Source organism: Stegodyphus dumicola, chromosome 6, assembly GCF_044657685.1.
Source record: "Stegodyphus dumicola isolate Sdum_Otavi_A_Nest chromosome 6, ASM4465768v1".
NCBI classification, from domain to species: Eukaryota; Metazoa; Arthropoda; class Arachnida; order Araneae; family Eresidae; genus Stegodyphus; species Stegodyphus dumicola.
In genome coordinates, this window is record NC_140773.1 from 174,975,624 (window position 1) to 174,990,705 (window position 15,082).

General features: G+C 32.2%; 1 protein-coding gene across 2 annotated transcripts in view; it reads right to left on the reverse strand.

Annotated features, from left to right (window-relative positions):
- Positions 1-15,082, reverse strand: part of smo (smoothened, frizzled class receptor) — a 110,355-nt gene that overhangs the window by 78,312 nt on the left and 16,961 nt on the right. For both annotated transcript variants that reach the window (XM_085819179.1, XM_085819180.1), the window contains exons 5-6: positions 9,847-10,056; positions 898-1,070 (exon numbers count right to left, since the gene is read on the reverse strand). In XM_085819179.1, the coding sequence (XP_085675305.1) occupies positions 898-1,070; positions 9,847-10,056 (383 nt within the window). The remainder of the gene's footprint in view (positions 1-897; positions 1,071-9,846; positions 10,057-15,082) is intronic.

A 15,082-nucleotide genomic window follows, 5' to 3' on the forward strand; every position in this document is an offset into this window, starting at 1 on the left:
CATTCCATGATGTTCGAAGGAAGATTTCGCATTCCTGACTCCCTCCAGATGTAAATACATTTAGAATGAGATGTTAAACTAAACCTCAACTTATCAGTAAAGAGAACAAGGGACCACTGGTGTTCACTCCAGTTCTGATGCTCTTTGTACTAATTAAAGCAATCCTTCATTTGCTGTAAAAATACGGAAACAAATTCCTTTGGCTTCCTGGCATAAAGGTCTTTTTCATTACACTTTCTGTATACAGTTTACCATGAAGCAAAAGCTGCATTGATAGCGCTGCAAGCTTTGAACTTAACTGCCAAGCAGTAGACTTCCTGTTAGGATCAGCAATTATTGCCAGATATCAATCTTGAAAAGTAGTCGTTCCTTGTTTATGACCTTGCCCAGGCCTTCTTACAACAGTTTCAGAGTTCTGAAGTTGCTTCCATAGCATGAAGAGTATCTTTAAATATTCACATACCTCACTGTTTCCAAGATTGTCTGCCCTACTTCTAACTGGCCAATGATTTGCCACGTCACAGACTTTTCCAAATAATACTTCAGAGCCCACTTAAATGCAACATTGTATTGCAGAAATTCATTCAGATGTTCACTTGACTCAAAGCGCTTGATTCATCGATAGATGATGTAATGCCCTGATTTGCATTTCAGAACACATTTGGTCACTTTTGATTGGATAATGGTAATTAAGCAAGACTTTCATACATCCCTGCAAGAATGGATTATTTGATTGGGTATTTCATAGAATATCATTATTTTTGGGATATGAAATGATAAATGTGGACAAGTGTATGTAATATCAGGCAATAAGAATATACACAAATCTCTACTTTCTTTTAAAGGTACATCATCAAACAGAGACTTCTAATTTAATATAAACAATATATTTAATACCTAGGTTGATGAAGATGCATTGTCCCATCATGACGGCACACTATTCTTTCTCTTGCTCCAGGAAAAAACTGAATTAACCATCCAAATGATGCAACCATCACACATATATTAATGTAAAATATTATTACTCCTGGATATCGATTGGCTGCCTTCCATCTTATTAAAGATGTCACCTGAAACACATAAAAGTAAGTATCATATTCCATAATAAACAATATTAGATATTAAATTCAGAAATGTATATTAAAATTTTAACACTTCAAATGCTATAAATGTATAAACAGTAGTTTGCCATATGCTCAAATAATTTCTTTGGTTTTATACTCCACATCACAAATACTTCACTCTCTCTATATATAAAAATATATTCACTCTCTCTATATATAAAAATATATTCACTCTCTCTATATATAAAAATATATTCACTCTCCATATATAAATTGAGTTCTATAAAAAGCACTCGGTTTATTTTATGTAATGTTTTATTGTAGTTTGAATAAAAAATTATAAACTTTATACCACATAAAATGGCGACAGCTTACAGAACTGGTTATATGCTAGATATTTGTTATCTAAAGAGTGCACAATGGTCCAGTAACATAATTTCAGACAGAAATAGGAAAATTAATCTACAACAGAGTCTAATATTAAAAAAAGGGCAGCACTAGTTAATTGATAAATCTTCAATTATTTTTCGGTCTACAATATGACGATTCCCTTTGCCTTGTTTTTTATTTCATCATAAATAAGGTTTTCTTCACTATGAGAGTTGACAATTGAATTGCAATACATATTAGTTTTGCTATGTTGTTAATGTACAGATGGAGGACAAAATAATGGGAACACCAGTGAAAAAGTATGACATATTTCACACCTGCAGTACAGTTGCGCCACCTGCAACAGAAGTCTGCCACTTAGTGAGAGTGAAGAGGAAGGTATCAGTCTCTCAACAGCAGTCACCTGTGTTGCATGCTTCGATCGAACTGTCTGTGAGAAGTTGAAATGTCAGACCTGTCAGAGTTCCAAAGAGGAATGATAGTTGGAGCGCATTTAAGTGGAGCACCGGTTACAAAAACACCAAAGGAGTGGAAGGAGTAGGGTATCAGCCGTTATGACAGCGTACACGAAAGAGGGTAACACGACATCTTCAAAGCACAACAGTAGCCAAGGCTGACTGATAGGGATATATGGATCTTGAAGCACATAGTAGCCCAAAAACACAAGCAATCGGTATCCGAGATAACATCAGAAATGAACAGTCATCTCTAGGGCCACGTTTCAGCAAAAACCGTCAAAAGGGAACTTCATGCTGTAAACATTTATAGCAGACAAGCAATTCATAAACCCTTGGTGAAAGCAACTAATGCTTTTAAGCGACGCCAATGGTGCAGAGATCACAAAGACTGATCCTCACAGCAGTGGAAACAGGTAATATGGTCAGATGAACCTATTTCAGACGAACGGACGCGTTTATGTCTGAAGAACGCCCAAAGAAGCGTTTCATCCTGACTGCCTCTTGCCAACTGTGAAGCATGGCGCTATTATGGTATGGGGTGCGATATCTTGGCGCGATCTTGAACCACTTGTTATTCTGCATGAGTGGATCACATCCAATCACTATATAAACATTCTAGGGGATCATGTCCATCCTTTTGTCCAGACTGTATTCCCTGGGGAGCGACCGCTTTTTCAAGACGACAACGCTCCTATCCACACTGCTAGGTGTATTCAAGAATGGTTCGAAGAGCATGACGATGCAATTGAACATCTCGCTTGGCCCCTCAGTCTCCGGACTTGAATATTGTTGAACATCTATGGACATATTTGGAGTCCAAACTTCATCGCCGATTTCCACCTCCATCCGGACTTTTGGAATTAGAAACCACTCTGCAGGAGAAATGGCTTAATATTCCTTTAAATATTAAATATTGTTTAATATTGTCCATGACCTTTATGCATCTTTCCCACGTCGCATACCATATGTACTTCAGTCAAAGGGTGGTCCAACTCCCTATTAATAAAAATTTTCCATTATTTCACAGATGTTCGTATTATTTTGTCCTCCATCTGTATTATCTAACATGTTAGTTCACCTGCCCTATTAGTTTGAAAATTATATAATAATATGTATATAGACACATTACTTTCTTTGCATTATTTATATATTATTATTAATTGTTGCTGCTTGTATTCCTCAAATACACCCAATAAAGACAAAGGGAGAAACAAAATCATAGTTTGGATGATGAAGAAGCTCCCATAGGCAGCCAGATACACTTCACTCCCCATTCCACTGAATATTAAGAGCAAAGGATTTTTAAGGATAAAATACTGCTCTTCATTTTGAATTCTTTAAGAAGAAAGAGAATACATACCTGGATTAGTCAAGTATAATTTCTATAAATTACCAAGACAGAACTTTAACTATTAAGAGAAAAAAATGAAGAAGTATTTATTTTTATATTTGACATATTAAGAATTTTCATTCTTTATTTGGTTCAATTTTTTCCAGATTATAAAAGAAATACATATAAAATATTCTAATTTGTATTAGCCCAAAGTACCTTCTTTTACAATTGGATATCATCTCTTTCTATCCTAAAACAGCAAATGCTTATTACAAATCTGACAATTTCTGATTATCCATACCACACCAAAAGTAATTAATGACGTGCAAAATCAACAGATATTTTAAAAATGATGATGCACTAAGAATTCTACACAAGAGCAATCAATCAATAAAATTTAAAAAGGGCAAAAATAATGGTACTAAAAAACTTTTTTTTATTGTTCTCCTCATGTATACAGCAAGCTGTTTTTACTTTAAACAACATAATGACAAAAGAAATGAACCATTTCAGCATTTGTACAACTCTGGCAATACACACCAGTTGGTCTGTAATGCCAGAGATGAAAAGATATATGATGTGTATATTTGAGTTGCCGCATAAACATTTTTGGCAACAACCAAATTGCTGGCATACATATTTACTACTTGAATACTTTTTGTGACTTTCTTGTGGGGGTGTGAACAATCAGAAAGAACCATAAATCTTTCTGAAGAGAATCATCATAAAATTAATCTTTGTCATTTGATTCTTATATAATGCAGATGATATATGTACACTGCTAAAAAAAAAAAAAAAAAAAAAAAAAAAAGGGACAGTTCTATGTATCCCATTCTACTGGGCTGATTGATGAAATTTAAATTGCATTTTTCATGTCTCAAAAGTACAACTTAGGATATGTATTAGATTTATATACAGCATTGTTCTAATAATGGTATTTTGACACAAAATCGGACTTTTCTGAAATGGCATGGGATTGTTTTTTCTATATTTCGCTTCTACGACTCAAATTAAGTTTAATTATTAAATTTTGTAAAATTTGGTGCATTGAAAATGTATCTTGGTGCATATTTTTCAGTTTGTGCCAAGAATAATTCGCTTGACAAACTTCTTAATTTATAGCAACCTACTTTCTCTTTTTTCATAGTGCAATAAAAAGTCATCGTTCATGCTTTTAAATAACATTATTAAAGTGTGTAAACCACATTTATGTTATTATCGCTTATAACAAATATGCCAAATATCAAAATGTGCCAATATATAAATTCATGTATATCCTAAGGAATTTTGAATAAAACTTTAATTTTTTGCAGATATGCTTAGAAATACATCTACTTCAAGATGATGGTAAAAATTTCATAGATTATAATTCAAAAATTTTTTCAAAAAATTTATAAAAATTATATAAAATGTTTTATTATATAAAAATATTTATTACATTATATAAATATATAAATTTTAAATAAAATCATAAAAAAAATGAATTTTATTTGGAATGAACTTAAATTTGAAAATGCGAAAGAAGGAATCAAGTAAGTTTAATAAAAAACAGAGATATTAATAAATGTATATCAAATTCAATTAACATCAAGGAGCTAAAATTTTGAGAGTTAATTTTTTAAGAACTACTTGTGTGATTTTTATACAACTTGGCAGTTTGGCAGAATTTGAGTTGCAGAACTGAAATATGGAAAAAAAATTGGCATGCCATTTCAGAAAAAGTCCGATTTTGTGTCAAAATACCTATATTAGAACAATGCTATACATAAATCTAATACATATCCTAAGTCATGCTTTCAGGACATGAAAAACACAAGCTGAAAATTTTGTCAATAGGCTCAGTAGAACGGGAGACATAGAGCTGTCCCCCCATTTTTTTTTTTTTTTTTTTTTTGGGCAGTGTACTTACTTAATGAAAAAGTGAAACGGGTCTTTTGTCCAATAATAATAGCACTAAAACTTTTACTATACCAATAGCAAAGAAATAAAATTAAATATGGCCATCAGTGACAATCTTAATCTTCACATGCTTACTTTTGCTTCATTAACATGTAGATGGCAGTTTCACTTAATATAGTGAAGACTGTTTGGATAAAAATTAATATTTAAATTCATGGAGAAAATCAAAATCGTTACAAAAATGTGTGAACACCCTCTGTACATAGCATATATATATATACGTGTGTATATACATGTGTGTGTGTGTGTATATATATATATAGTATATCAGGGTAGTCCAAAGTAATAAATTTTTCCAAATTGTTAATTTAAAACAGAAATATTACTGTTATCAGGGTTGCCACTCAAACAGGAGAATGAAATTCAATGACTTTTCCAGGTTTTCCAGGTATATTTTAAGAAAATTCCAGTTTATCCGCGTAATGCATTTTGGCTGTGCTAAGAGGTTAATTAATTATGGTATTACTTGAAAACACAAAAATTTGACAATTACATATGACTTATATATATAATTAATCCTCAAAGGATTACTATTTTAACTATAAAAGGAATTGTTTTCTCCACTGAAGATTGAGATTAGAATCTGCCCAATCTGGATTTTAAAAAATCATTTTTTGCAGACATTTTGCAGCTAAACGAAAGAAACATATTTAATGATATTTTTAAATAAATTCAGATATTTTACATTTATTTAGCAGCATACATAAGCAAAAAATATGTGCATTAAATTTCATGATGGTATGCTACTACTGCTAGAATTAATTTCAAGATTATGCCAGAGAAAATTTCCTGAAATCTGAAAGTATTGTTTACTAATAATAAACAAATTTAGAGGGAAGAAGCAACATTAAATGACATGAATAACATAAAAATAAAGATAATTAAAAATTGAATTAGAATAATCAATGATATTTTAGCGAATATAGTTACTTATATTTAATAGTTAGCCTAGATTAGTATTTTTTATTTTATTGCAAAATGACAAATAAGGCAATTATTAAAAAGAAAGAAAAAAAAAAGGTTTACAAGATTTTGTGGTAAAATCTTAATATACAGTAAGGCCTTGGAACGATTTTGAAAATTGTTGCCAACACCAAAATAACACGTTTACTGCTCATCAAAATGTCGCCAAATCCAGTGGGTACCATACATGGAAGTTAAAACAGAATACATGGAAACAAAAAACCTAACCAAAGAACGTCTATGTAAAGAAGGAAAGGTTCCATAGACGTAATGCTATTATACGCCGCTAGAAAGCGGAGGAAAAATTTGCCTAGAGATTTGGAGACGGAACCTGGCAGCCAGAATTTCCCCCTTTGCGATGTGTACAGGAAATTGAGGAACACATGTTAAGATTGGTTCATTTAATAATAGCAAAGCATACTAGGGCTATCTGCCTAAGGGAAGGGATGCCTTCATGGAGGACTTTCTTAGGGAAACTGGTTCGTATACACATTACACATGGGGAAAACCACGAAAATGCCCATGCAGTCAGCCCGTTAGCAGGATTCGAAACTCGGACCGAACTACCAGTGTTCAGTGACTTTACCGCTCGGCCGCTGGTGAGCCACGTGTTAAATAGAAACATTCTTTGACTAAACGTTTCTTCTTTGATATTTCGCAATTATTTAAACACGGATTTTCATAGTTTTTTTCTCAAAATAACTAATCCATTAATTAATTTACTAGCGCTAAAAACATTTTCTTTTGTTTGAAAAAAATTTAAACGATATTCATTTTATGAACTCTTGATAAAGTGACCTTCGACACCGGCTTCGAGCTTTGGCGACAGATATTTCACGCATACGCAGCTGTTTCCCTCTATGCTGGAACGAAGCCACTCCTGTTGCAGAGAAATCTTACTTTTTAACAATACATATTCTTTGATTTTAACTCCCATAGTACCGCATATTAGTATTAACCCGATTTTGTTTTATACGAGAATAAGTATTTTGTTTAGTTCAACATGCACTGCACATGCGCATGCGATTCTCGAGCTTACTGAAAACTTGTTTTGCCTTTCTAAAAGACAATCTGGAGCTGCGAAAATTAGCTCTTTGCCAGCTGCCCGAACGACGCTCACACGATACAATAAAGTGATTATTTCCAACGTCGGCGTGAAACTCGCCTATTTTGGGGGGGGATCGCCGTATGAAATTCCCTGACTTTTCTAGATTTTGACTAAAATATTTAAATTCCCTGACTTTTCCTTGAATTTTTTGGTCAATTTTCGAATTTCCTGACTTACATACCTTTTCCAGGTAGTGTGGCAACCCTGTGTTATTAATAAATCAAAATTGATCATGAAAATATTTAACATTATAACAATTAATATGTGTTTTTATTAATTTTTTTGTTCTTTTTTCCCTGAAATTAAGAAACTGAAGAAATAAGGAATATATCTCTTTCTTGTTCTCTCTCTACATATATATAGGTAGTAAGTTATGTAAATATCTTGATGATTGAGCAATAGCTGTAAATTTGAATGATGCATAATAAAGAGAGATGTAGACAGATGTGGCCATAGGTACTTAAGATGACATTCACAAACAAATAGACATGGCTGAAGACAAGACACTTACTTCTTGATACATATTTTCATCACACATGATTATAGGTTCAATATGCACCTCATAATTTTGTATAGCTTACATTTTCAGACAACAGACAATTGATAGAAGAGGCTAGCAATGCATATCAAACAAGAGCAGAGGCAGAGCAAAAAAAGAGAGAAAGTAACTGCATATTCAGAAAAATAAGTCAAAAGTTTCTTTAATTGGATTGTCTGATTGAATAAGAGCTATTTGTAATACATGAGTACATAAGTATGCATGAAATGGATTCATCCTGAAAAGACACAGTCCAGAAAGTTATTATAAACAATTTCTACTTTCAGAACAAAAAGAGGAGAAAACAAATTAAAATGAAGAATTGCAGGGCTTTTATATATAAGTTATAGTTTTAATTTATTTACTAAAGAAATATTGATTATATTATCTCCTAATATAAATTAAGTAGAATGTATCAAAATGAGGGAACCCAGAAGTACGAAATTTAATTCCAAAAATTGTTTTTTAAAGGAACTTGAATGTAAATCATGAAAGAAAAGCTTATAAGGGGACTTGAATTTAAATCATGAAAAAGATTTTGAATTTAAATCATGAATAACAAAAATTCGAACTTTGAAAAAGAAAATTAATAAACCAAGTCAAGTAATTATCATCACTGATAGGAAATTAGTTGACTTTTCAAGGAGAACAAACGAACTCCTGTTCAATGAACAATAATTAATTAATGCAAAGGTGTTTCGTCTTTTACTTAAGTAAGAATGATGATGCCAAACTGGCAGATTAAGTATGTAAGTATATGTAAAAATTCATTCTGGCAGTATATGTAAAAAATTTGCAGGCCAAAATTTTAGTTCCGTTAAGTGACTGGATTTTAAGAAAACTTGAGACACCAAAGCCAAATTAGAGTACCAAAGAACTCATTCTTGATTTACATAATTTTTTAACTTTACATATAAAAAGAGAGATGTTTATATATATATATATATATATACAAACACACACACATAAATTCCAGCCTTAAGAATGTATTCACTTTTTTTTTTTCTTATTTTAGGAGGCAGATATATAAATTTGAGAAGAAAATTAAAATATTTTTCACTATATTTTTTTTAACAAAATTTGACAGTATAATATACAGTCAAAAGTCTTTAATCCGGACCTCAAAGCTATAAACTTTCTGCGCATGCGTTAACACATAATGTGTTTACGCATGCGCGTTTAATGCATAACGGATGGTATAAGCTAAGATAAAATTATCTAATTATCTATTTCAGTTGCAGATTGCGTTGTTCCTTAATCTTCTAATTGCATCCGGCATATTATTTTTGGCAGACTGTTAGAGCAATTTTATAAAAGTAAGCTTGAACTTTCGATTATGTCAAAAAGAATTTCCGATTCTGGAGCTGCCAAAGGATCTACAAAGCGAAAGCATGTTTCGAAGTCCATCAAACAAAAAGTGGAATTGCTGCAAAAAATAGATAAAGGCATATCCTTTGCTTCTCTAATCATTCCGAAATCTGTTTATCAATTTCACACTGCTCTGCGAGGGGGGGGATGTCGCGGCGTGCAATGAACTGGAAGTTGATCTGTCAGCGCTATCCTTATCTTCAGGGCAGATGGTTTTATTTTATTCGACTTATAATTCCTTACTAAATGTAGTATTTCATCTCGATGTACTCCTTCTTTGACACGATTTAAATTAAATTCCTCGTCATTATAAATATCTAGAATACACATCAAGTAGTTTTCTGGTTGCAATTTTCTAATTTCGACAATGTGTAATGTATGCTTTACACATGCGCGCGTTGAAAGAAATGTTTAATAAAGTAAACAAATAAATATTAAGCTTTTCTTTTGTAAATTTTGATACCCATTAGATCATAATTGCTCTTTATTTCATAAATTACGGTTTCATATTTTTAATTTTATAATTTCTGCATGCCATCTTATCAGATTTAAACTGATAATCTATAATCTGGAAAAACCGATAATCCGTAATCGGTGAACTCCCAACGAGTCCGGATTAAAGACTTTTGACTATATTAGACTCATAAAGTCACGTGCACACTTACCACAGCAAAAAGTCCCATAGCAAAACATGCTCCAGCAAAAATTTTGATTAGAAAATGATTGTTATCATGCTCTTCCTCAGTGAAAAATGGATTTTGGCACTGAATTCCACAGCCTTCCACTTCATGAAACCAATTATCTTTATTATCAGTTTCTACTAATGGTGGAATACATTTATAAGATGTATTAAATTTCACTTCTTGTAGAGGATTCTGTGAAATAGAAATATAACTTATTACATTTTACTGCAAATAATCAACAATATTCAACAAAAAATGCATAACAGATTCATTTACAATATAACAACAATAAATAAGGTAATCCAACTATCCTCCCATTGAAAATTATTCTGGAAGTAATGCACTGGGTTATTAAAATAGTTATGCAGCAACCCATGATGTTGCAAAACTGTATTTTTGTGACAGCCTAGACATGTGTGCAGCAAACATATGTTACAGTATAAATGCATTTCCACCATCTAAATTCGACAGGTGAATAGTGCTTGTTTTTTGCATTGAATACTTTTTTATTGTTGTTGTAATTAATCACAATGGGACACTAAGGTTAGATGGCTTATGAAAAAGAAAGCATTGCATTTCTTCAGAAATATGGCATTACATCAACTCTTCTTGGATGATTGTGATAAGGCCATGAGCAGTATATGTAAATCTCTGATCTCAAGCAAAAGCTGATTACTATTTATATGGGGAGAACGACAGCATGAGCAATGCGAAGTCTGAGCATAATATTGAATTGGTGCAATTCTTTGATGTATTTTAAACAAAAACAGACTGCTGAGTATATAGCTAGAACAATGGTGTGTGTGCAGTGAGAGTTTGGTGCTCAATCCCAAATCTGTACTATTCTCTGATGACATTTCAAACAAAAACAGATTACTGTGTGCATGGGACGAATAACAGCAAATATACATATAAATATTTCTTAAAAAATGTACAGGGTGTTTATAAAGTCCCGGACCCATTTTGATGTTTAATAACTCATAATAATAAAGATAAATTAAAATTAATAACATAAATGGTTAGATAGATGCAAAAAGCTTCATGACCCTTGTCAATGAACTTCCCCGTGTGCCCCCTTCATCGCACGGAGAATATCAAGTCGATATTTAATTTCACGCCTGGTACCGGCAAGCATGTCGGCATACACAAAGGCTATTGCAGTTGTAATTCTGGCTTTTAGGTCATCAATGTTTGACACTCTTCTCCTGCAAACGTTGTCCTTTACAAATCCCCAAAGGAAAAAGTCCAACGGTGTTATATCAGGTGATCTGGGTGGCCAAGGAATTGGACCTCCTCGCCCAATCCATCTTCCTGTAAAATGGTCATTCAAAGAACTATGAATGATGGTACCCCAATGAGGTGGTGCACTATCTTGTTGCAAAAAGACATGTGGCTGAAGCTCTTCTAGTTGTGGAAATACGAAGTTTTCCAACATGTCTAAGTATACGACTGATGAGACCGTCTTTTCTGTAAAAAAGAAAGGACCAATGATTCAGTCATGCATTAGTCCACGCCACACATTAACCTTTGGGGAATCCCTTTATGCCTTCACAGTATTCATGGGGGTTTTCAGATCCCCATATGTGCATATTATGGCGATTAACAATGCCAGAAAGATGAAAATATACAAGTTATTTCATCAATGCCATAAGTTTGTTTATATATAAATGCCCATAAGTTTGTTTATATCTTCATTATTTTATGAGTTATTAAACATCAAAATGGGTCCGGGACTTTATAAACACCCTGTATAAAGATAAGTGTTTTATTATGAATATTTCTTGCTTTTTTTAATTTTAATGATTCATTACTTTTTTTATAAAATTCTTAGTGCACCAATATTTCCAAATTGGCTGTTGCCTTATACATTTTAGCTTCGCAAAAAATTAGTTACCAGCAGGGGTGGATAGTCAGAAAGCACCATAATATTTCATAGCTAAAAAGTAAAATGTATATGTTATGGTCAATGTAATTAATTGATTATTATTAATTATAATCAATCCATGAAGCAGCTGTTATTATTATTTTCCTACAATGCATGACAAATTTAATAATTTTCAAAATATTCAATTTGAAATTTGCATGTGTTTTTCCCATGTTAGCATCTCAATAATATGCAAGTGTATGATAAACAAAATTGGTTAATTGACTCTTTTAGATGGAGATGACTCTTTTAGATGGAGATAGTCATACTTTAATCACAAAGCCTATAATTTTTGTCACATCATTAGGACAAAAAAAGGGGGAAATTATCAGTTAGTATTTACAATAGAAGAGTACATTTCATTTTTTTTCCCCCTTCAAAAGTTAAGGAAAGCAAAGAGAAGCCTTTTGGCAAATCCCCAGATGTTAAGTTGCCTGAATATGGCAAAGCACACAAAGGGAGAGAAGCCTAAGATGAGAGAAGCTTAAGGGGAGGGAAGCATTTGCAGAGAACTTTCTGAGAAAAACTGGCTTGTTTTCGTGTCACACGTGGCAAAAACCATCATGCAGTCAGTTACTTTGTCAGGAAAAACTACAGCATTCTGCAACTTAACCACTGGTGAGGTGGCAAAACACTAGAGGATATCAAGATACAATATTACAAGAACTGGTAATGTGAAAAACTCATTCTGTAATTCCATTTAAAAATGATAAAAGACCAGATTATTTATACATTTATGAAGAAGAATTTTTAAATAACTCATGAGATTCATATTGCAACTGGCCATGGAGGGCAGAACACAATGATGAAAGAGGTTAAGACAAAGTATGAGAGCATTACAGTTGAAACTGCAATGATATATTTAAATCTTTGTGAATCTTGTTAAAAAAAAACATAAAATAACTTGTTAATCCAATTGAAATAAGTGAATTAAATTTGATATCAATCTGATCTCACTGACATGCATTCACAAACAGAGAAAGTTTGTAAAGATTTATCAAGACTATTTAATGAAATTTATTCAAGTAAGAGTGCTAAAAACAGAACAAGCCCAGGATATTGTTTATCATATATTGGATGTCTTCACAATATTTAGAGCAATATGCATCTTTCATAGTGATACTGGGGCCTGCCAGTAGCTGACAGGTAAAATCTCTGAATGTTGGTAGTTTGACCTGAGGTTCGAACCTGGCTGCATGTGCGTTTTCATGTTTTTCTTCATGTGTAATGTGTATATGAGCCAGTTTCCCTTAGAAAGTCCTTCCCTTAGGCAGATAGCCCTGCAGTGCTTTGCCGTAATTAAATAAACCAAATCACAGTGATATTAGTTGAGAATTTGCTAACAAAATTGAAGAAGTTTCTGGAATGAACTCAATCATTCATGGAAAGCCAAGATATAGTTAATCTCAAGGCTCAGTTGAAATATAGTTAATCTCAAGTCTCAGTTGAAAAAGGGCAATGCAAGATATTGAAAAGCTGTTAACCACTTGAACAAACAATACAACAGTCAGGAGGAACAAAATTTTTTCAATTTGTGAAAAATACAGCACATCACTTTGGAAGAGATTATAGCCCATATGAGGCTACATTTGGCTGTAAGGTTTAAGTTATATTAAGAACCTACTTAACAGTTGATATTTTATCAGGAATCACAAGAGAAGAACTTGCTGTATTAGAAAACCATTTTAATAATGATGGCCACCTTTGCATAGTAATCTCAATCAATGATAAGGATGTAGGTGCAATTAATATGCAAGTAGAACTGGGCGGTTTTAGTGAAAAACTGGTAAGTAATAACTGCTGCAGGTCAAATAAAAAAACACACAGAAAAGGAACACCATAATTCTAAAACAGAAAAGACAGATAATAGAAAGAGAAAAGCAAAAAGCTAAATTGATGTTGAAATGGAAAGTTGGTGGGGAGGGGGAGCAAGGAAAGCTCTTCTTTTGTATATAATGAAGTCTCAGAAAATATTCCAAAAGCTTGAAGCTCTGCTAAATAGTCACTAAATAAACCAGCCAAAAATATTTTATGGCTTTTGAAGTTAAAATTTCCAACTGCGAGTATAGAAAAAAACTGTTCAGATAAGAATGCTGTAAGTAGATATGAATAAGCCAGATAGCTTAGATGATAGATGGAATTTTATAGCTATTAATTATAACTTCTGAGGAATATGAAAACTTATAAACAACTCTACACAAGGAATGATTTTACTGTTTGCACGAAAGCTTCTATTTCCGTCAATAAAGTTCCAGATAGTTAAATAAGTCATATAATGTGCTCATAAGACTATAATTTATGTGATCGAGGATTTCAATACTGCAACTATAAAAGCAAGCATAACACAAATCGCTGCACATATAAAAAGTCAAAAACTCTAACTCTAAATACCATACCATAATCATACTCTTCATGTTTATTAAAAAATTTTTTTAAATATAATAATGTATTTATAATGTAATTTGTTTGCAGTTTCCTATTTGTTAGAAAATAATAATGTCGTATTTGCAATGTAATTTGTTTGCAGTATTTTTGCCTTTAAGGTGTTTGTGTGTAATGTAATTTGTTTGATGTAATAAATAATGAATGTATCTTATAAATTACAATAATCAGTATCATAAAGCATTTTATTTCGCTGACCAAATTTCGCTGATAATAAAATTGTTAAATATGGAATTAAATGCACTTCATACTGCATGACATTTTTGTTTGATGTTTCAGACTATTCTGCTAAATTAATCAGACTGACAAATTTCAGTAATAATTAGTAATATTTGCCAGTAAATGAGATTAAAAGAACCTATTTCAGACTGCTCTCAAAATCTAAACTGCTGCTGTTGTGACTTTGTATACTTTGCTTTCATTAGAAGACATTTACACTAGCTTTTTCTTTCTGTACCAGTACTTTTTCTGACTACGTTTAAAATACTAGTCTTTAATAAATGGAACATCTTCCTTAATTGCACTATCTTTAATAACTTCATTAAATTTGAAAATCAGTTCTCCAAACAAATCAAAGGAACACATGTGGAAGCATACACACTCAGCTAGTCTTTGAAACTTTTTTTTTTTTTTTTTTTATAATTAAAGAATTTGGTAATTTTCCATTTCGCTAGAGCATGCGATAAAAGTCGCCAAAAACGATACAACCTTCGGCAAACAGAATATCCCTGTTGGTAACCTTTCACTGCCACATTTTCAAAACAAGTTGCAGTCATTTCTTATCAGTCACATCTTTTTCATTAAAAAAAAGGAGGAAAAACCAATGAAAATTTCGAATTTGCCCAGATCAGA